At 39.5% G+C, this 24041-nt stretch overlaps 1 protein-coding gene across 1 annotated transcript in view; it reads left to right on the top strand.

Annotated features, from left to right (window-relative positions):
* Positions 1–7110: 7110 nt before the first annotated feature.
* Positions 7111–24041, top strand: part of LOC140331409 (ubiquitin-conjugating enzyme E2 E2) — a 137868-nt gene continuing 120937 nt past the window's right edge. Inside the window, exons 1-2 of the mRNA XM_072412412.1 lie at positions 7111–7207; positions 22812–22996. Coding sequence (XP_072268513.1) covers positions 22821–22996 — 176 coding nt within the window. The 5' untranslated portion in view covers positions 7111–7207; positions 22812–22820. The remainder of the gene's footprint in view (positions 7208–22811; positions 22997–24041) is intronic.

The following is a 24041-nucleotide window of genomic DNA, read 5'->3' as shown; positions in this document are numbered from 1 at the left end:
TTTGGCTGTTGAGATAGCAACAGAAAATGCATTTTAACTGGTTGTTCTACACAATATTGTATTGTACACAATAAAGTACACTTTCCCTACTTCCTCACAGTTTAAGACCAAACCAAAATACATCATTACTCTGTGTTCCACAGAACTTTAACATTTCTCTAGAGCAGTAATTCTCAACCTATTTAACATGAGGTAACCCTTAAAATAGTTTTCAAGTTTTTGGGGAACCCCTGTTATAATTGTCCTTATCCACAGCTCACAGTACATTAGTGTGGTGATCAGTCAGAAGAATGCCTATTACATTGCTGGCCAGTGTCATGCTTAAAGATAACCGAACAGATCCTTGGTATCTGGTAAACTGACCTGAGAGGCACAAATTACTTATGGCTCAAGGAAGACCTAAAAACCTCTGGAGGAACTCTAAGGTTCCACGGAACCCTGGTTGGCAAACATTGCTAGAGGTTTTCAGGTGTTATATCTGATTGGCCTCTCGTTTTAAGGTGCCAGGGCCAAAACAATTGGAAGAGCCAACTGCATGACTAATGATCCTTCAAGCTGACTCTATGGGTGGCATGCTGACTCTATGGTTGGCATACTGACCACAAATGTAAAGGGAGCATTCTTCCCACTTCCCTCCAATGTAAACGGCATTTTCTCTTCTGATTCTTAAATAAATGATCCAACAGGGGTACCACCTGTTTTATTTTAAAGGGTTCCTCTGGGGTAGAACATTTGAGAATGTCTAATCCAAAGCAATCAGGATGTAAGCCGGGAATTCCATGTGGATGGCTGTATAAACCGTGTTAAAATAGGGACTAATAAATAAAATGCAGATTTGTGACTATAATGTGAGGCTGATATAGACCAATGGTCACAGACCACTAATTTCACAGACTCTGGACCGCGAATGCACAGGGAGCCGTGTGTCACTCAAAGTGGACAAAGTGACGTCAACCCGCCCACCACTCTGGCAGGTGTGCCCTCCCAGCAGTCTCCCTATGTAGTCTTCCTATAGGGTTACATAAATAACCTTCCAAAAATACAGCTACTGATTTATTGTTATCACCCCAGGACAGGAAGTATGTTACCAGCAGGATCACCATGTGAAAATAAAAAAAGAAACGGTATATAAAAGCTTAAAAAAGAAAATCAATGCATTCATCATATTTTAGGATGAGTAAAATGTAATATAATACACCTGAAGTTTTTTCTGCCTATATGTTGCTTTGGGTAATTTTTCCCTTTGTTTTCATTTCACCATTTTTAAATAAAACCTTTCTTTTTTCACTACCTAGTTACCTAATCAGTATGTTCCCGTAGTTCTCTTTGCAATGCAGGCTGATAATGGTTGGTAGGAAGGGCTGCCAAAGTGCTTCTGGAAAACAGAAGGGTTCGTAACACCCACATGTGGTGCTATAACTATGAATCAAAGGGCACACAGTGAAACTTTATTAGGACAGCTGGTGACTAAACAGAGGAGGAAGACCCAGAACCGGAGGGAGTAATGTACCATTGAGCTACTGGGGGAATATAGGAGGAACAGCAGCATCTTGGGACGTATGGGGAGGGGGCATCTGTCTGAAGAAAGGAGGGTAAGTCTTCCCTAGGCTGCAGGGTTTGCTACCCCAGAAGTTGCACCAGTGCTTGGTAAATATCTAGAACTTCAGGTCATATAGAAGCACCTGCCCTTCTTTCCATGATATGGTGCTTGGACTTGATCACCAGACCTGAAAACCATCAGAGGAAAAAGAGAAAGAAGTTGTATTTCACTAACCAGGCTCTCTTTCACAAGCCCTCTCACAGCACATGCTATTTAAAAACAAATGGACAACATGTATTGTAAGCTCTGCACATTGGGTTGACTGTAGAGCCTCCAAAATTACTTCTACAATAAAAGAAAATGTTCCTCATATCATCTGTCTTTGATGCTCCCCAGTGTTCGCTGTTGTCATCGTGTGTGAACCTGGTGATAATGTTCCTTGCTTTTGGCAAATGCCTCATTGCTGGATCTGCAACGTAGGATGCTGAGCATGTTCAATGTCTTTGAAGGAACACAGAAGTGATCAGTCTTGAACCAGGGTTGTTGCTTCGTGCTGGGTATACCTCTCTAGTATACAATGTAGATATTAGAGGTCCACACTATATGTCAGCATTAAGTGAACCTGTCACCTTTTTATATGTTGTGACCATAGGGCTTTTTAGCCCTATGGTGACAGTAGTAAATACTAAGATTAATCATGAAAAATGAAAACCAGTTATATAAAAAAAAGACCCTTTGCTACAAAAATGTACTTCTCTTAGGCTCTTTCCCCTTCTGGCACCCTACATCATCCTCTAGCTGCTGGTCCTGTTTCAGGCATCAATGGCCCTCCCCAGGGAAAGGTCATTTAGCAGACTGCTTGTCATGGCCTAATCAGCCTCATTTTCTCCTGAGGCACACAGATGGATGGCCAGAACGGAATTCAATGGAACACCTTTTTGATGTGGTTGGAGGAGTGATCACTGCTGACAAATCTGTATAATTTTTTGAATGCAATTATTTAAACATGGACCAGAATCTCAGAGAAAACCATAGCAGAATTATTGGAGGCCCTAACCACAATAAGTAGAGTCTTCCTGATAAATCAATGGCTGAATGTAAATTACAAAATCTTAAGTCGGTTGTAACAAACATGTAGCATTCCTAATATAATTTTACATCGGTTGTCCAAGCCACACTCACGTGCAATCACACCTTCAACAAGTCACACCCAACACAGGCAGAACTTTTTCTGATGAAATGGTGGCAACCCTAAGTTCCCTAAGCCCTGACACCTTCAAACAAGGACCTTACACTAGCATTGGATGCTATAACATAAGAACAGAGCAGCTGGGGAGTGCAGGGAAAGTGCGTAACTGTGGGCCGGTGGGTGGTTAGAGGATTGTTTTTACAAGGGAACCTTTCACTTAGATGATAACTTGATTGTTTATCCAGAATTGGCTTTTAAATGTATTCCACAGAACATCAGGCCTTATATATATAGATATATATATACAGGGGTGTAGTCATTAAAAAAAAAGAGGGGACACAGTACTATCTATGGTGAGCACACATGCGCATCATTGTTATGAAAAAGCCTCATTCCCGAAAAATGCCCACACGTGCACGCCCCACTACACTCCTGGATATATATATATATATATAAAATTGTATAACTGTACTTATGACAGCTACCAATATAGGTTCTTATCCTGTAAAATTATGCAAAATGTGGGAAAATATAAAGAAGTCTCCTACTGGTTTCCAAGCACAGCAAAAACAGATCCCCCATGTTTCATACACAAGACACATTGGGGTCTATTTATAAAGCAGTGGATTTGAAATTCACCAAAACAGTCTCGGGTGGAGAATCAGTCTTAAAAAATACATGATCCTGGAATATTTTCCACCTGGAAATGTTTCCATGAATGCCAGATTCACTGCTTATAAATTGTTTTGTGAGCTACTGTAAAACAAATTTCATGCTTTTCACTATAAAATATGGAAAATGATATAGTGATTCGATATAGAAATGATTCTCCCTTCCTACATATTTCACAATGAGACATTACATGCATCATTCCCAATGCTTAGCATGAAGGAAGGGACTTCTTAATGACACATGTAGGAAAGATCTTCTGACATTTTGAATGTGCAAAGGTGACCTGTTCCTCTCCATTGCCAAGAACTGTTGGGGAACAATATGTTGTATAAGGCTATTTGATGCACACCGAGTATAATAACGGGTTCAAAGACTTGCACTTTTGTTTTCCATGCAGTCATTAAGTGTACCGTTCTCTAGACTTGGCACGGTGAATGTAACAGGTGTGGAAGAAATGCAAATAACCAAAAAAAAGCATCATTCATCTCTGCTCATTCTTCCCTGCTGTGAATTATGGCTCATTGAAATGATTTGATGAATTATGCTTTTTACATATATTGGCTTTATTAGCTTTGAAGGAATAAAAACCAGTGATGAAGTACGGTTACCAATGAAATGTGATCCCTGGCTATGATTTCATGTGACAGACAAAATTGTATTTCTTTTGAATCAATCATCCACTTTACATTTTTCTTGCATGTCTGTGATGGGATTCCCTGATTTGATGGATGAAGAAATCTTTCCATGGTAGTGAGCATTAACATTCACACTTTACATGAATCAATAGTGATCATCATAGAATTACCAGACCACATTTTAATTGTAAAAAGATTTTTTTTCATTAACAAAAAATGATTCTCATGGAGACTTTATTAAAATTATTAGAAACACATGGAAATGTGTCAGCCCATGTAAAAGATATGTGAACGAGCAATGACATGAATTTTTATTGCTGTCACATATTGATGCATGCTGACCTTAAGTTCTCATGTGTAGTCTTTAGATTCATGAAAAGATGAAAAACTCACATGCCTTAACATTGGGCAGCATGAATTCTATGTATTTACTTAACACCAGTCACTATGACCCTGAGCTGAGCTGCTTCCTTGAACCTCAAGCTTTGTGTAAATATGAGATGATTGTCACCCAAGATGAATGGTTGTGTTCGTCTTCTGTGAAAATCTGACATGTGTACAGCAGTCCCCTGATGTCATTCATCAATTTGCAGTAGTGGATTAATGAATGACTGATCGGGAACGACCATTGTGCATTTCTATGAAGGAGAGAAAAAAAGGGCGTCACACAGGCAGGGTGCCCTCCCAACGCCATTTAAAGGAACAATGCTATCGTTACAGGGCTCATTCGTTCTTTAATCTGTTACTAGAAACAATCATGAAAGTTCATTTCCAGCAATATTAATCTGATGCCTTTCTCACATAAAAAGTTCACTGTTGTCCCCGTTGGTTTGGCTAACATTTACCCAATATTAGGTAATTTCTAATACCCATAGAAAGCTTGCACAGGTATATTACATAATTATACCCATATTACATAAAGGTACCCACTCAATACTGTTATTGTTATTATTACTAATATTGAATTTGTTATTTGTATTAGCAATTACACTCCTAGCAATGCTGATCTCATTTATGATTTCTCTAGATTGTCTTCTTTTCCTTACAAAAAAAAACTATATTTGCTGACTCAGTCGTGTTGTTTCTGGTACCAAAACAGGTCTTGTACAGATCAGCACCCCGCTACTGCCGCCTCTCAACTTATGCCTTTATACCAAGCTTCAATCTGATCATAAAGGACCACAGATTGATGAACAATTGAGCTGGAACAAACACCGTGCATTTCTATAGAGGAGAGCACAGCGGGGTCCTCTCCATAGAACAGAACAGCACTGTATATATAGCACTTGTTCATCTGTCACTAGAAACAATTACAAAAGTTCATTTCCAGTGACAATTCTGTGACGTCTGTACGAGGCTTAAAGCAGACCGTCACATTTTTATATATTTAACACTATATTAAAGGGTGAATTTTCCTTTTGTATAATGGAAAAATGTTTTTGTACTTTTTAAAATTTTTTGATGAGGATCCCTACCCTTTTGAATGCAGCAGCAATAAAGACTGAAGATGAAACCTGCAGCCTCCTGGGATACTTGCTTCACATATCTCAGGAGGCTTCTGGCTGCTCCTTCTGTGAATGCTTGAGATCCGGCACTGCATCATTAAGGGTTTTCTATAGTGTGAAAAAATTGCTCAATCTGATGCATGCACAGTGAAATCAACACATTTTTCTTTGGGTGACATGAAGAAGAACCTGGAAGAAAGAAGGTGGCTGCGCTTGTCATTCCGTCCAGAGCTGGAAAGTAGGGGTAAGCTGAGGTAGCGTTGGACTCACTGACCTCTGTTTATGGATGGATTGAGGGCTTTTCACTGGTAAAGGTAAGTTTTATATACAGGTAGTCCCCGGGTTACATACGAGATAGTGACTGTAGGTTTGTTCTTAGGATGAATTTGTATGTAAGTTGGAACAGGTATATATTTTTTTAAATAAATGCAATCAAGACAGATGTTTGTCTCAACATATTATTAGGCAGCATGGTGTCAGTTACTGTATAAAATCCTCACTGTGAGTTAATCACAAACAAAGCAAAATAAAAAAAACTTTACGGAGCTTAGACATTCATTAACTTCTGGAGCAAGCTGTGCTTTGATATGCAAAATAGGAAACAACTGCAGAGTTTGTCCTAGTCATTAACAAGTTACAAGGACTTGCAGAACAGCAAAAGACTTCTTCTGCAAGACATGCGAACAAGCCTCCATCCTGCACAGGAGCAAGCAGGGAAGCCTCATTCATTTCTAGTAGTCGTCCCTATATCGAATGTCCTTAACTCGGGGACTACCTGTAGATATATGTTTGTAGGGGTCCTGCTTTAAGGAATGGTTTCCTTCTGTCTGCACCAGACTGATGACACCTTCTTAGCCCAGGCAAAGTCACATGACTGGAGAAGGAAGTTTTTGATGGAACTGAAAACATCAAGTGCTCCTGGGGACCCAAAGTGGTCTGGTTACCCTTTAGGATGCGTTGATGGCATTGCTATGTAAATTGTGCATTGTATAGCACGTTACAACATACCTGCACCTAAATTTCAGGGGTAACCCACAATCCTTATCACACTGCAATAAACCATTTGTGGGTTTTATATTTAAAAAAAATTGAAATATTCCTTGCGGTGCATTAAAAGCACATTCAGAATAGAATGTATGAACACAAGAAATGATAATGCACAACACAGTGCTACAATGACCCTTAAAGAGGTCAAAGTTTTTGTAAGATTAGATTTGTTGCTGACGATAATTTATTAACAATAAACAATATTTATATAGCACCAACATATTATGCAGCGCTGTACATTAAATAGAAGTTGCAAATGACAGACAGATACAGTGACACAGGGGGAGGGGAGGACCCTGCCCCAAAGAGCTTACAATCTAAGAGGTTGGAATTTACTGTAACAATGAAGCCAGATTCCTTTAATTGAATTATGAATACACATAATTCAGTCACTTTTATGTTATATTTTGCGTTTTGAGCACGTTTTGCTCCTTTGGACCCTCTGCATTCAGCCAGTCTGACCGTCCTACAGCACTGACGCCGCCACCACGCATGCGCAGGGAAGTCTCGCGTCGACAGCAATTACTGGCGAAGCGAGAGTAAGTTGCGCATGCGCCGTTGGCAGCTGGGGATGCGCCGGGAAGTCTTGCCTCCCCAGCAGTGAACGGCGGTGAGCACGGTGAGTTCCCGAGAGGTGCCAGGGCACGGTGCCACCGAGTCAACATAGAACAGGCCGGGCACAGTGTTCTCTGTCATGGCTGCGCTGTGCCCTGGGTGTCAGTCGGTGCGGGTGATTCATCCGTCGGGCACATAAGTGGGGAGATGTAGCGATGTGTAGAATGATGTAGAGGTCATGAGGAGATCACAGCGCCTGCCAGACCGCTGCTTATACGTGGGGGGTCCTATGGGACCGGGGACACGAGTTCTATGGCACCGGAGCTGCACTGTTATTATGGAGCCGAGCAACTTATTCTGCACTGATGTGTGATGGGGGGTGCGGGGCTGTTATTTATCACTTATTACCCCGGGGTAAGGGGGCAGCACGGTGATACCCCGGGGGTGTCTGCAATATGGCATTCATGTCTGATTGGAGGAGAGGGGGCTGAGGAGGAACAATGATGGCCGATGGGTAGGTTATTGGCTGCTTGCATGGGGTACTGTAGGTGATCCTGGGTCTATTGATGTATAAGAGTGGTGTGATACAAAGAGACCCTGTCACCACCACATAGCATGGCACTGAGATGGACGGGCATACTGAAAGAAGCCGGGCATATACTGGCATGTCCTGCAACTGGGGATCCACTAACATATCTATAGGTCAGCAATCATACTGATAGATCTCAGATGTACTGTCATACTGATCAGGGATGTACTGCCATATACATAAGTCAGCAATCATACTGATAGATCTCAGATGTACTGTCATATTTATAAATCAGGAATCATACTGATAGATCTGGGATGTACTGTCATTTCAATAGATCAGGGATGTACTGTCATACTGATGAAGGATATACTGTCATACCTATAAATCAGGAATCATACCCATAGATTGGGATTGCACTGCCTTACCAATACATCAGGAATCATACTGATAGATCAATGTTGTTTTATCATTTCAATAGATCAGGGATGTACTGTCATACTGATGTACCAATAGGTCAGGCTTCCTTTATTAGAGTGTTAGTAAACCCTCAAATCTTGCAGCCACACTTTGCACATCAGATGTTTTCTATCCCATATATTCAGCTGTAGGTTCTTTGTTTGGTTTCTGTAGGTGATTCCTGTTTTTGGGGTTGATGGGACTCTATGGAACCCCATTGCAGCCATCGCAGTAATGTATGTTGTTATGCAGCAGGGCAAATGAATGACAGGACTAGGAAACCCCACACACCCCATGTGTTACTGTGCATTGCATCGTGTGCGTATGTGTGAAGCCAACCTTGGTATCCAAAGCATAGAAAGTTTTTATAGTTTTCTCCCATAGAACATATATTGCAGGAATAGCAGAGGAGTTCTGATTTCTCTGGAAGTAGAGGGTGAGGGCGGCCAGCATGTTCACAAATTTTCCATGGACAACATACTCATTATCACACACCTCCAGGTATATCCTTCTCTGGTGATATGAGGTCCCTGACTATCCACATCTGCCCTGTCCCTACTACTGCTGCGTTATCTTCCTCTTCTGGGGATTGCTAAATAATGTTTGTGAACTGCTATACATACACATTTTTACCTAGATTGCAATAGTTCACCTTGGACAATATTATCTAGCGTGTAGCCTTAGGCTACGTACACACGTCAGATTATTCCGATTATTATTTCAAGGCTGATATCGGACAAGAATCTGGCATGTGTACAGCGGCCATCCAACATCCGTCATGGATCCGTCCTGATCGATGAACGACTGCAATGTAAGTGAAGGGGAGAGAGCGCAGCCGGTTGCCGCTCGCTTGTTCTTCCCCCTCCCCTCTCCATAGAGCAGAATCGGACTGTATGCAGAGCGCTCGTTCATTCATCTTTCAGTCTTTTGTCGTTGGAAAGGATCATGAAAGATCCTTTCCAATGACAAAAGTCTAACGCATGTATGCAGCCTTAGTTTGAAGTGGCCCAATGGAGCATTGTTCTACAGGGATTTCTCACAACAATGGAAAATTCTAGGAATGTTCATAGTTTTTGATGCAAGTCCAGATTGTGTACAGCTGTGCTCCCCATACATTAAGGGAATGAGCAACCCTACCTGGGTCCTGTAGGTTGGCACCTTTCAAGCCGCTTAGTCGTTCTCACCAAAGGGCTGGTTCTTATAGAACCAAGGTTTAAACATCTGGGAACAGTGAGCTTCTGCCCCCATTCAATGCCTATAGGAATGCCATGGGGAGAAACTAGATGTAGCGTTTCCCCTGAGGCAGCGGTCCACTGAGTGGTAACTACACCACAACCTCTCCGCCAGTCTGAACATAGTCTTACAAAGAAGAATAAATGTGTCTAAAGCCAAACCTGTTTCCTTTTTGAATTCTGAATATAGGTCAGGTTTTTATGGATGTCATTGTTGGTCATTGTGACCATTTTCACCGGGACAGAAGGTAATGGAAAATCCAAAATGTTACATTAAATCCCACAATAGGAATACAAGACAATTTTGTGTCTGTACACACAAACATATCCACTGCCAGCTAACTAACTCCAAGTCGCTGCACTACAAATCTGCCCTTCAAATGCTCTTAGAAAGAAAGTGGATTGTACACACAATATGACTTATGTATTTCCATTGTTATTTACCAACACATTTGATCAGAAACCTAAAACAGGGTTGATTATATTTAGTCCGTTGAAGCTTTCCCTTCAGATCTGATTGCTTTATTGGATTGGAACTAGATCAGAAATGAAAAATGCCCCTTTTGTGCTAGTCCTAAGGGGGGGGGGGGGTTTCGCTTCCTTTGAAGACATTTTCTTTTACTTCCTGTTTAGCCTCTGAAGCAAAGAAAATGAAAATCAACCATATTTGTTATATCAATTTCCTACTTAAAAAAAGGGCACTAGATTTGCCTTATTTTTTTTTATCGTTGTTTACCAATGCACAAAACCATATACTTTTCACTTACAACACATTTTGAGTGAATGTATTTAATGTGAGGTTATGCACAATTGCTGTTTGTTTTTCGGAATGTGAGGACACAGAGGACCCATTTACATTCCTCAGATGTGGTGCGTTAGGATGTTGTGGTGCCATTTATCCTAAAAGGCACCCTGAGGCACCAAGGCAATGCTCCTCATACATAAAAGCTTTGCAGTGCACATGATAAAGCAATGTCAGAAAAATGCTGTCTGTCCAATTTTGCGTCTGTTCCAGGGTCTTGAGAATGGGCTGGTGTAACGCAAACTTTATTAACGCATTATACAACACAATGCGCAAGAACAGCAAAGTCTAAATGGGCCCATAAAGATTGCAATTTACAAAACCAGCTGACAGTAAGCATATCAATACTTTGCTATCTTCATCTTCATATTTGACAATTCAAGTAACAAAAATGATGACTGAAACTTTCTACTAAGCGCAACAACCTGAGAATATAGGAAATGTAACAAGTTGTTGGCCAATTCTCAGCAATCCGTCCTCTGATACAGATGTTATCAGTGCACGCTATAGTGTGGCAATTTTCTGTATATAATAGTTGTGAATTGGCAGTCATCCAGAATATATTTTCTGCTGTTCATAGTGCAATCAGTTCTAAAGGACTGGTTCTTACAATTTGTACGATTTAATTTGAGGATGTCAAATCTTCACTGAATCTTAATAGAGGCCTTTGTATAACTGGCCCTAACCTTCTAACTAAGTGTAGGAGGGAATTCACAGATTTATAGAAGTGATTTTTCTTTGGTGTGTATCTAAAGCTAAGTGGATAGAGTAGGTAAGGGTAATTATTAGCGATTGGTGAACATGTCCAGGTTATGTCCAACTTATCTTCTTTGAAGTTCACCAAACCAATTGGGTGAATGGAAGTGGAACATAGTGGGCAGCACTTCCATTGTCGGATGGTGGTTGATCTTTAAAAAAGAAGTAAACTGAAAAATGCTCAAAACAAAAAAAAATCCACTCCTTCACCTACGTCACCCCACCCAAGAGCGAGATCAAGTGACATAGCTCCCCACCACAGTCTTAACCTCTTCTATTCAAGTGAATAGGAGTGATTAGGTTCATAATTTGCACGCAGATGTTGCAGGTTGCGGTGCAGCTTGCAAAGAGGACATGCTACAAATACACAGTTTTAGTCTGAGGATCTGCAGTAAGAAATTTAACATTTTGACCATGCTTACAGTGTTATTCATAGCCCCTTTTAGTTGGGTGCCCCACCCGGCAATTTTCAGTAACCAGCCGCCTGTTTTTGAGTGGGTATGGAAAAGTTTGGTCACAATACGGGGATCGCCACCCACCTTAAACAAATTTCCAAGGGAAATACTGTGCAAAGACTTCTTTTGTGTGTAGGATCAGTATCAAATCCTGCAGAAATGAATTGATCTCTAGATCAAGCCTTTCAAATGAAATGAGATAAAATTTGGGACATCTACAATGATCCAAAAATAATTGTAATTTCCAATTGTGTCTTGTATATCAGTACTCCTTTTCTGAACTAGTATTGATATTCCATTACAATATATACACCATTACAATAGATTTATGATTGATGTCCATAAATGGAGTTGTAAAACATGTTAGATTCTTTTGATTTTTAGAGATATACATTATTAAGCATATTAGGCTTTGTAAATAAGCTTTATTTTTTCCTTTAGGAAGCCTCAGGGGACTCACCTATTTTCCAGACATGTATTATGTGTAAATCTTGGGTGAAAATGAGTGAGTCTTAAGTTAGAAAAATGCTAACCCTAGATTAGGAAGAAGAGAAACCCTTAAGCTACCTATTGATGAAGGCAGAAGACATGATAGCCATGTCTATCTTCTAGGGGGCTCATAAACCTTGGAGGCATTTTGTCCATTTCAGGGCTTTTGTAATAATAAAAATAAATACATTGTTTTCAGGCACATTTTAAAGTGACCCTATGATCAGTGTTAGCAACTTTTAGCAGCAGTGTCCTGTAAAGACACGTGGTGCATGCTTATCATTTTAGTGGGTGGCAAGTGAAATCCTTTCTGCTTGAGGTACCTCTGCTATCTAACCCAGTGTTCTCAACCAGGGTTCCTCCAGAGGCTACTAGGGGTTCCTTTAGCCTGGAGCAATTTGTGACTCTCAGGTCAGTTTACCAGATACCAATAATGTTTTTGGCTATCTTAGGGGTTGGCAGCCTTCCCAATGGTCAGCAATGTAAGAGGCATTCATCCTACTCACCACCAGGTTAATTTAATGTGAGCCGTGGATATAGTAATTATATTAGGGGTTCCCTGAAGACCTAAAAGTTATTTCATGGGGTTTCCCAGGAAACACTGATCTTTTCCTTCCAGGGGTTTGAGTTAACAAGGCTCCTCTTCCTTCAGCTGTCTGCTATATCAATGGCTATTTTACTTACCCAGAAGCAGTGGAGAGCAGCAGCACCTATAGTAGATATGTTTAAGACAGCAAAATTTCACTTGTCACCTGCTAGAACGGTAACTATGCACCATGTTGTTTAATAGATGCTACTCTTTACCACTAAGTTTCGAGTAGTTACTTATAACTGGTTGTACTGCTTGAAACCGCTTGCAAAAACTGGTTAACATTAGACTAAATGGGTTCATTCATTATCCTTTTTTGACAGGCGGTAAGATGAAGCAGCATTGCCTTGCTACATGTAGCCTCCAGGTGCATTTTGCCATTGCTGCTCCCTTCATAGACTTGAATTGGTTTTTCAATTTTTTTACAAGTAGTTGAAATTCAAAGTAAAGAAAAAAGGAACCACCTTGCTGGACTTGTGCAGTAACTTGCAGACATTAGCACAGGCATTTGTGCATTTAGGCCTGAAAAAGCCTACCAGTGCCAGCATGTTACAGCTCCCAAACAGCTTGTTTTTGTATTTCAATATTTTTATTGATTTTTAAACATAGGAATAACAAAAACAAGAAAGAAAAATTATTTTATCATACAAGTAATGGACAAAAAAACGATACATCAACAAGACATAATTCCTAAGTAAACAGCTTGTTTTTGACAGTGGCCGTTTGAACGATGCGGGAAGTGACATGTAAAGGAGAAGGTGTACTGCAGAAACATCCACGATCACTGAACGGTCGTACACGCAATAGATAGGGAACGATCATTTCTCAATCAGATCTGCCGGGACGGTCGTTCGTTTCCAGTGACAATCCTCGTTCGTCCGCATCGTTGGTCAGTCATTGTGCACTTTATTTGTTAACGTTTATCAGACGATCGGTCGTTAGTTGTTTGTTTCCAACGATAATTATTGCAAGTGTGTACGCAGCTTTAATAATCGTGAAAGATCCTTTCCAATGACAAATGAAGCGCTGTACAAACAGTGCCGTTCTGCTCTATGGAGAGGGGAGAACGTCTGAGTGGCATCCTGCTGCTCTCTCCAATTCACTTGTATTATGATCGTTTGTGGATCCACCAGGACGGTTCCATGAACTACGTCGGATGAGTGCTGTAGACACACCAGATTCTCGTCTGATACTAGACCTGGAGGTGATTATTGGACGAGAATCATCTGACGTAGCCTAACACGTGCATGATTTTTTTTTTTCTGCACAAATATATTTAAAATATGTTTTTTGATAAATGCAGTCAGTGTTCATTTCACAATAATTTTTAGCTTCTCAGGTTTGCACGAAATTCGAAACATCGGTCATCTCGCCATCTGAATTTTTTTTATGCTAGAATACAAATCGGTTCCATCAGACACTTTGAAATCTGCACATTAGAGATGATTTGACTATATTTTATCCTTTTGTAAATGATATAATCAACAACTACAACATTATCAGGAATATTTGCACTGACTGAGAGCAAACAGCGCAGGTCAGAAGTCACAGTGCGCGTAATACAGCAGCAGCAATCGTAAGCACTGCTCCAGCTCTTGGCTGAACAGTAATTGACATGACAAGCAAAGCATAATAGCGATGAGTGCCAAACCAGGAAATCAATTATTTGGTGTAAGTTGCCACTATATAAACATTACAATAGTATAGCCTTTAATGATGGACTCAGAATAAGTTAATGCTATGTAATTAATCACAGTAAACCTCTCCAGACAAGGACAATTGAACAATTTGCTGATTGTGAGAGTGCTGTAGATCTCGAAGAAAGTACCAGAAACCCTGAGGCTGTTAACAATATTGTGTGTACATCAATTAATTCATCACTGCAGACTTTGTTATTTAACACTAATATTGGAAAGTCCCCAGTTTCATTTCAGCATTATTGAAATGACTGCCATAAAAATTACCAGCTTTCCAAAATGCAGTTTATTAAACCATAAAACAGTCGGATAGATTTTTCAAAACCTCTTTTTTTTTCAGTTGTATTCAGAATGAAATAGAGATAATATATGAAAACAGTTTACTGTTGTGATAAAAATGCAAGAAACCGTAAGGTGAACTCTGGACCTGTGCAGTAATTTTCCCTTTTCCACCTCACACCTACATTTTTAATCGTGTGTTTTAGCAATGGTCTCCAGTATAAATTGAGTGGTAAATTTCCCCAGTGGAGACAAAAAATCAAAGAATCCAAGGCTACATACACATGTGCAACAAACCACTGCACAATGCAGGAGCGAGTGCTGTACATACAGCGCCGTCTGCACGTCAGAGTGGCACCCCGCTGTGCTCTCTTCACTTTCAGTTCGATTGTTCCTCGTCCGTCGATCTGCCAGGACGGTCGTACAGAGGACAAGTGCTGTACAGGCACCAGATTCTTGTCGGATATCAGCCCTGATGCGACTTTTGGAAGAAAATCATTTGACGTGTGTACGTAGCCTTATCCCCATCATCCACATCGTTGAGCATGATGTTGCTATTCATCTAGTTAGATTCCTCAGTAATGCAGGACACTCCAACTCATTGCAAGAGCATCTTTTTTAGGAGGCAGGCAACCAGCATTCTAGCAGTTTGAAATTGTGTCACTGTAGGTTTCCATGAACACAAATTGCTGGAATAATAATTTTTTTTTTTTTTGGCAGCAGCAAAAGTGCCTGTGCAGAACTTAAAAATTACTTTCCAGCTGATTTTTTAATTCCTACTGTGAAGTGAAAAATACTCCTCTAGTGACTCTCTTCACTCCTCCAATGACCTATTAATGACTTCCTCACTCATAACCTCATCACACGCATGACTCCAAGACCTTTCTAGAGCTGCCCCAACTCCCTGGAATAGTCTTCCACAACATATTCTGCTTGCTGTTACTAATCTTGCCTACTCATTCTTCTTTCTCTTAAACCCTCACTACCAATTCATATCCCCCTCCCATTGTTTACTGCTTCCCCACTTCTTAGATTGTAAGCTCTTCAGGGGCAAGGTCCTCTCCTCCTCCTGTGTCACTGTCTGTCACTTGCAACCCCTATTTAATGTACAGCGCTGCGTAATATGTTGGCGCTATTTACATACTGTTTATTATTTATTAAAGCAAGTGGCATCCTATGGATTGAAATGCATTATGTGAGATGTTTAATTTGAGTCTATTTTAAGGTGCATGCAATATTTTCACATGAGGTTTCCTGCTACTGACCCAAAATATTGATGAACATTGTTTTTTTTTAACAAAAAGAAAAAGTTCAGCCAAAGCAGACGCTGTAAAAGGCTAATTATATTCCATGTCTGTTAGAGAATTGTGTGTGTCTCTTTACCTATTTTTCTTTCAAGGCTTCAGTACTATCCCTAATTAAAGAAAAATGTATTTGTATTACAAAATTTTTTATACTTCTGCCTACTTATTTTTGCAGTTGTTATATAAAGATGTGTAGTTTAGCCATTAGTGTGAGTGCTGCTACAGCCATGCTGTTCTACTGTTTAAAGCAACCCTATCATGTCTTCCAAAAAGGTGCAGAATAAGAGAATGAATCTTATCTGCTGCTTGTGCCGCCATAACACAGCCCTGTTCTGATGTCCTAGTGCCAGCATCCCCTTGTGCCAAATTCTCTAACTTCTTTGGCACTAGAACTGAAGTGGCATTGGAAAGGGGCATGTGACAATATTCCTATTTTTAAATACTAATACCCTTTTATTCTGCATATTTGAGTTTTTATTACTTGTAAGTTTGGAAAAGTAGCAAATACGCAGTGAGAGTTAAGTTCTTTTTTATCAGGTATTCAGATGTCAGTTGCAATGGGAGTGCATTGTTTCCTATAAGCAGCTTGTAACGTGTACTATTGCAAAGCAAGAATGAAAGTAAATTATTGTTGTGTATATACAGTATATGTATTCCTACATACAATACACACATTGAATGTTATATAAGTTGATGTACCTGCCCAGCATATAGAGAAAAATAATGACACCCCCTGGTATCTATGCAGTATTTGATGGGGACTTGTTAACTGTGGATTTATCTGAATGATGAATGCAGTTGTATTAAAATTTTTGTATATGGGATCCTTTTATTTTGTATATCCCTGCCTGTGGTTTCTAATCTGGTAATATTTTGATTGCTATAAATCATTTTATAGTGGAAAAAAAATTGGCGGTGCTATCACATAAAACATTCTATCAATATGCAGTTGTATGTTAAAGAACCTGGAATCTTTTTCTGCTCTGCACTGAGGCTTTGAAAAGACTTTGGAATGTTCATCACGATTTAGTACATTAAACAAAAAAACCTGCTTTGCAAAGTGTTGTATGTCACTTAGCTATCTATATATGCACAGAAAGCGATGAAATGTCATTAATAATACATCATTAGTGCTTCACTTCCCCACACGTGCATTTATTACGTTCTTGTAACGTGTTCTTTGACACTCCTTCCGAGGAACTTGCTAAATTGTGTCTATAAATCCTGTATTTATCATTGGGTGTATTCTAGAAGTTCTTACATGTAATTATGGCATTGGGTTAGTAGAAAGAATGTTTCTGGCAGCATCCCCATGGAGATATTCTCTTAAGCTATTTAACAGGTGGCTGGCTCAGTGTAATTGCACAAACTAGAATACCTTAAAGGGAAACCCCAGTGAAACCAAGGAGAAACCTTGTTTGGAGGAGGTTAGAGACGACAACTAATCCTTAATTTTAAAAAGAGTTCTGAAAGTATTGATTGAATTCATCTTGGCAGGTGTGCAAATATATATTATATGTATGTTTATATATATATATATATATATATGTATGGTAGATGAACTTTCATTTCATTTCATGAGCCTTCAGGGCCCTACAGTTCATGTTCTTTCTAAAGCAGCCAAAGCCTGAGTAGAAAAGCCTGTCTACTGTTTCTGTAAACAATCTTTTGTAATTCAGTATTTCCCCCAAGCTGGGTGGGAAGTTAGAGACCGGTGGCAGCTTTTGTATTGTGACCCATTTCCACTGTAACCACCCAAAAACAGCCGTGTGGTTACTGAAAATAACAGCTAAAAGGGTCTGGGGAGAACACTGCGATTGTTTCCAGTGACAGATGAACAAACATGTGTTATACACACAGCGCTGTTCTGTTCTTTGGAAGGACCAGAGGATAATCACCCAGCACCGCCATGGAAAGTTGATGAAGTATATCAGGGGACCACTAAACACATCAGATTTTTGCCTGAGATAAGCATAACCTCAGGCGATTATTATCTGACGTGTGTATGTAGCTTAAGGCAGACGTTCAGCTTTCCAATCAGCAAAGCTCATTCTCCCTACTGATTGGATAGCTCCGCCTTTGACTCAGCAGGGGGTTTGTCAGACCTCTGCTGAGGGATCACTGCTTCTGCACAAGGAGCAAGGGTCATTCTCTGCACCCTTCTGGCAGAGGAAAGGTTTTTCTATAAAGCCTGCGACAGGATTGGGACTTTTTTTGTTGTTCCCAAATTATTTTGCTAATTTAGACTAAAGTTGATTTCACTTTAATATGTGCCTAATCTGGAACATGTATGTAGGTAAAGTTTTGGTTTTCTCTGATTTAATTAGTCATATCTTTATGCAGAGCAGTGCACTTGTAGAGTAATTACAGCCAGACAGCCAGTAGGTGATCAGCTGTGTTTGCCTATGTATATATTTCAAATTAGGTTTTATTTTTTATTTTTATTCAGACTTTAGATTTTCAGAAGTCAGAGCTATATATATTTTATGTAACAACCAAGTGCTACACCTTTAGAAACAGACATCTGTAATTTGGTACAACCAAGGGCCAGATATGCCTTTAGGCATTGTAAACTTTTTCCTAAAGATAACAGAGGCAAAACAGTTGATTATTTTTACTGGCCTAACATATTTTCCCAGTCATCATCAAAACTAAAGTCATCTTCTATGTGTAATTTACACAATTTAAGCTGTGATCAGCAAATTAACAAAGTGTTCTGTAAACTATGGTGATCATCCAAAAAGAGTGGTGGCTCCTGTAATGCATTTCTAGCTTCCTAAAGGGGCTACTTGTTGCAGGTTTTATTGTTTGCTTACCTAAGTCTGCAGTCAATTAGGGACTAGTAGTTTAGTTTGCAATCTGGTTTGCAGGTTCAGGGGAAAAACAGATTCTGTCTGCTTGGTAATGCATCCTAAAATAACTGTGAAAGTTTTTGTTTAGGAAGGGGTTATTGTCATCTGTGTCTCATCATGATTTTTCTGCATTATCTATCATGTGGGCTCATGAGATTATATACTTTCAGCATGAGGGAAAACCCCGCTTAGACAGTTCTCATGTGAACAATTATCTCTATTGGAAGATTTCCCCGCTATTCCTGTTCTGGTGTCTACTTAGCATTGTTCCTATACCTTCACTTAAGTTCCTGGTGATGAGGAAAGTTGGAGAATTTAATTCTCCTTAATGGGGAACACAGACAGCAGTCAGCGATGTTTTTTTCAAACACTCCGTAGGCCACTTTAGAATGTGTATACCAAATACTTGAGTATTTTTTATTCTCCACTTTTAGGGCACAAAACATGTTCCCTCTTTTATAAAAACGGGGTTCTAAAATATGGGGTAGCAATCAGGTTTCTAAAAGTGGAGAACATTTTTCTGTGTACTTGTTTTGTTAAATGTATTTATTAAATTACTGCTTTCTAGATATTTATAAATAGGGCCATTTTAATAATAAGAAAAGAAAACAGCTTTGTAAAAAGAAATACGTTTGGATGAAACTTTGTTTTTAACTGTGCAAAGACTAAGAAGTCGTTACAGGTCACCGCCTATGAAGGCCTGTCATAATTTGCACGAAAGAGTAGACGTGCATGGAATCTCCCAAGTGTCTGATCTCACCCACACACACAATGATCAGATTTCCCTATGAATGATCACTTTACTCTGTAACCTAGACTGACTGAAAATCGGGGTAATCTGCCTAGTTTACTGCAGCGATGAGAGAGGATGCTTCTGTGCAATCTAATTCTGCCTATGGTGACCTCGCCAAGAGCGAAGCTCCTTCTGCACACTGACAGCTTCCTATAGCTGCAATGAAACGCTTTGTCCTCATTAGTCAGGATAACATAATGTCAGACTGCATCTGTAAAAGCTTTTCCAAACTGTTAAACATTATACCCGCTTCTTAAACTTGTTACAAACGACCATAAATTGATTCCTGCAGCTATCAGCACCTTCTCCTAAAGTTCTATTGCCCAGAAACAAATATGATAAAAATTCTATAAGTCTGTGAGCGAGCAATTCAGTTGTAAAGTTTAAATGTAAGTAATAAAATGTGATAATGCTGCTGCTGCTTCAGGTCTGACAATTTACATGTTACAGAATGTTTTACAGAAATGTAACAGGTTTATGCTGAAATTGTAATGCATGCAAATTATATTTTATTGGTATATATATAAGTACATACATACGAGGGGGTGCTGGGAAGTTCTTGGCTTTGCCCAGAAAGAAGAGAGCCAGAGTTATGAAATAACACATTTATCTAACATATTTTCCCCTGAGACTGATGCACCTGATACAGCTTTTCTAGACTGTTCAAATAAAAGTCCTTTGGTTGGGCGGCAAACCAGCTCTCAGCAGCATCTTTGACGTCCGAAATGTCCTCAAATCGTTGCCCCTTCAGGTGTTTCTTCAAATTCGGGAACGGGGGGGGGGGGGGGGGGGGTGGACCAATTGGAAACCCAGGGTGTTCAATTTCGCAGCCACAATGTTGGACGTGTGGGAAGGTGCATTGTCCTGCTAAAAAAAATGATCCCTTTGGTCAATTTTACACGGCATTTCGTCCTAATTGCCTCCTTTAGCTGGTCCAGGAGGTTAGTATAATACTCTCCGGTGATACTAGAGCCCTGAGGTAGGTAGTCCACCAACAGAATACCATCTTTGTCCCAGAAACCAGTCGCCATGACTTTTTTGGCAATTCCTTTGACTGTTCCTTGGTTTCAGGATCATAGATGTGGAGCCAGGTTTCATCCTCAGTCACTAACCTAGCCAAAAGTCCTGTGCAGCTTCAAAATGGGACAAAACGGCTTTGAATGCTTCAACCTGTTCCTTCTTCTGATCACTGTTCAAACATTTCAGCACCCACTTCACTGAAAGCTTGCGCATGTCTAGGATAGTGGTGATAACAAACCCAACACTCTCCTGTGAGATGACAAGTATCTGGGCTATCTTTTTTGCTGATTTTCGCCGGTCCTCAATAATCAGCTCATGGACAGCATCGCAGGTTCCGGGTCAATTGAGGTTAGGGGGCTTAAACTGCGGGGCTCATCTTACGGTGAAATGCCCAGTCTTGAAACAAAATATCCAGGTTTTTACAGTGCTGTAGGAAGGACACTTCTCCCCCAGTGTTTGTGACATCTAAGTGTGAATGTCCTTTGCTGACTTTCCTTGGAGAAACAAAAACTTCATGAAACTTGCTTGTGCCTCTGCCATCACAGCTTTTCACTAAAAGAAAAAACCGTTTTAAGAATTGCAAAGACCTGATATTTGCACAGTTACATATTAAGATATTAGGCTGTCATATGCCCCCACACTCATTTTTCTTTTTCATCTGGAAGGGGGCAAAGCTAGGAACTTCTCTGCACCCCCTCGTGTGTATATATATATATACATATAACACCCAACGGCATTTCTTTCTCCTGTTGACTCCAGAATTGATATCTCTGTACTTGAGATCCCAGTCTCAGCCATCGGATGGGAACTATTACTGGTGGTGTCGCCACAAAGTTTACCTTGTGCTGCTTTTTCACTGGTAGCAATGGAGGACAGGGGTAATATTCTGTTATTGTCTTTAAAAGCTAAACAGAGTGATTCAAGCTACTGCATCCACCAATACCCTTTAATCATGATGACATATGATCTTTGTAATAAATGAACCTAGCAGTAACTGCACAAGCCTGCATGAATGCATTCCTGACATGTCACAGTACACTGCAACAGTATCTTCTTTCAGAGCTGTACCCTATATTATTAATCTATTCCTATATTTAAAATTTACAATTTTGCAGAGATTTATTGGATCAGTTTACAATGATAACATAAATTGGATTTAAATGTACTTTTATCATGTTTTATCTGACTAGAAGCTGAAGAGCACTTCTAAACAAATGATGTTTTCCAGTCACTCTCCATTCTTCTTGCCTCACGTTTGAGATTAAGGTTCCTAAATACATTCCAAATGCATCAAAACAAAAGGTTTGAAAAGCCTTAAGGTTTTGTTTTTTATTTTTTGTTAACAAGCAGCCATGGTCTAAGTAGCAAAGCCTGTCCCCTACTGGCATGCATTAGAGAAGGACCCTTGCTCTTTGAGTATAAGCAGTGATCCTTTTTGCAGTCTGACACACGTTCCTTGGAGTCAGACCTCTGAAATCTGAAAAGCCCGTGCTCCTTACTGATTGCAGAGTTTTAGACTCGGCAATGGCATGCTAAACCAGCGAAATGACTGCTTTTACACAGAAAGTAAGGATTCTTTTGCACCATACTAGCAGGAGACAGGCTTTTCTAGTGCTGTATTTGCTTTCTAAAGAAAATGAATACTTTGTGCATCTTCGCTTTAATGCACCTGGAATATATCTAGCTAAATTGAACGGAAAGTTCCGGCTTTAAAATTTTGAACTTGGGGATCAATTCTTTGAGATATTCTATGGCATATCTCTCCTACTCCTGAATATTATTATTATTATTAGCAACTTGTTTTTTTTATAGCATTGACTTTAAAAATTCCATAGTCATGCCATTACCTATCCTTTATAGGGGCTCACAATCTAATGCCCCTACCTTCCCTGGGATAGGACCTTACCCTACTCTTATCATTAGGCAATAACACAGTTTATGGATATTTTTTTGAGAGGAAGCCAGTTAATGTAACTCCATGTTTTTGGGATGTGGGAAAAAAATGGATTGCCTGGAGGAAACCCATGCAAACCCAGGGAGAACATACACTCCTTGCAGATAGTGTTCAGGCTGAGATTCAAACCTGGGATCCAGCACAGAAAATGATATCCACTGAATTACATTACTAGTGACGCCAAATGGTAGGGTCTAGGAAGAGGAAGATCCACTTGGTGATAACTTTAACCTCCATCACTATGCATTGCTAATTCTGAAACTAGCTCCAATTTAAATTGGCATAAAAAAATGGTTGGTAGGGATAATAAAATGATAAATTGTTGGTACTATATTATGTGAATTTTTTAAGAAAGTAAAAAAAGGGATAAAAAATTGACCATGAATAATTATTAACAGTCTGGTATTACCAATTGTTGTAATAAAACTTGTAATAGAGTACATGTTTTTCTTATGTAGATCTTCAAAATGTCAACTGAAGGCCAAAGGGTGGATGATAGTCCAACAACTAGTGGAGGGAGCTCTGATGGAGACCAACGGGATGGGGTTCAAAATGAGCAAGAGAGGGAAAAAGTTCAACCTAAGAAAAAAGAAGGAAAGATATCCAGTAAAACGGCTGCCAAATTATCTACTAGTGCCAAAAGGTAAGCATAAATCCGTTTCTCATTCATTACAAATGTGCATTTTAATAATCATTCACATAATTTGAATATCCTAAACAAAATACATAATGTAATACATAGAATGAAGAACAATGTCAACAATGTTATGAATGTCAAGAATTATTTATTCTTATTTGATTATGGTTAAAAATTGTTTACATACAATATATTAAACCAAGGCATTTCTTGAACTAAATGTAACTGTTTTGTTACTTTGATGCTTTATTTATTATTATTTAGTTGCAATAGGAATAGACTATATGACAAAGGCCAGTTTGTGAACATTTGAATATCACACTTGATATTATTTGACATATGAGCTTGTTGGACTATCTTATTACAAAACTATGGACATTATAATAGAGTTGTTTCTCACTTCTGAGAAGACATTCCACAAGATTTTGGGCTGTGTTTGTGGAAATGTGTGTCTATTCATCCAAAAGGGCAATTATGTTCTTAGGTACTGATGTTGCAAAAAAAAAAAAAAAAAACCTTATTAATTACCCCAAAGGTGTTCAGTAGGGTTGAGATCAGGGCTTTTTGCATCCTACTTAAGTTCCTCCTCAATAAACCCATCTAGCCATGTTTTTATGGATCTGGCATTGTTTAAAGCAGAGTATTTTTTTAGAGCAGAAAAGGACCTTCTAAGAACTGTTGTAAGAATGTTAGAAGGACATATTTGTCTAAACTATACCTGTATGCAATAGTATTAAAGTGGAAATAAAACCTGGTTGATACTCACCTGTTCCCGTGATGTCAAGGCAGGCAGGCATCCTTCTTCTTTTCCTAATTCCTTTCTTGGCCAATTTAATTTGCCTGGGCTGGGTTCATTTATTTGGTCCTAGCACCTGAAAGGGAAGCTGGGATTGACAGGTATCCTTGGAAATTTGACTCCTGGCAGTCATCTGATAGGTAAGATTAGGGATTATGGAAGAGTCCATTTCTGAAATAAACACCCACCTGATCGCAAATTTTCAAAGTGTGACTTTAGTTCAACCAGTACCATTCACTGAAAAATATTGAACCT

Source organism: Pyxicephalus adspersus, chromosome 5 (genome assembly GCF_032062135.1).
Source record: "Pyxicephalus adspersus chromosome 5, UCB_Pads_2.0, whole genome shotgun sequence".
NCBI lineage: Eukaryota > Metazoa > Chordata > Amphibia > Anura > Pyxicephalidae > Pyxicephalus > Pyxicephalus adspersus.
The sequence above is the reverse complement of the archived record's forward strand: the minus strand, read 5'-3'. Positions and strand labels throughout refer to the sequence as shown.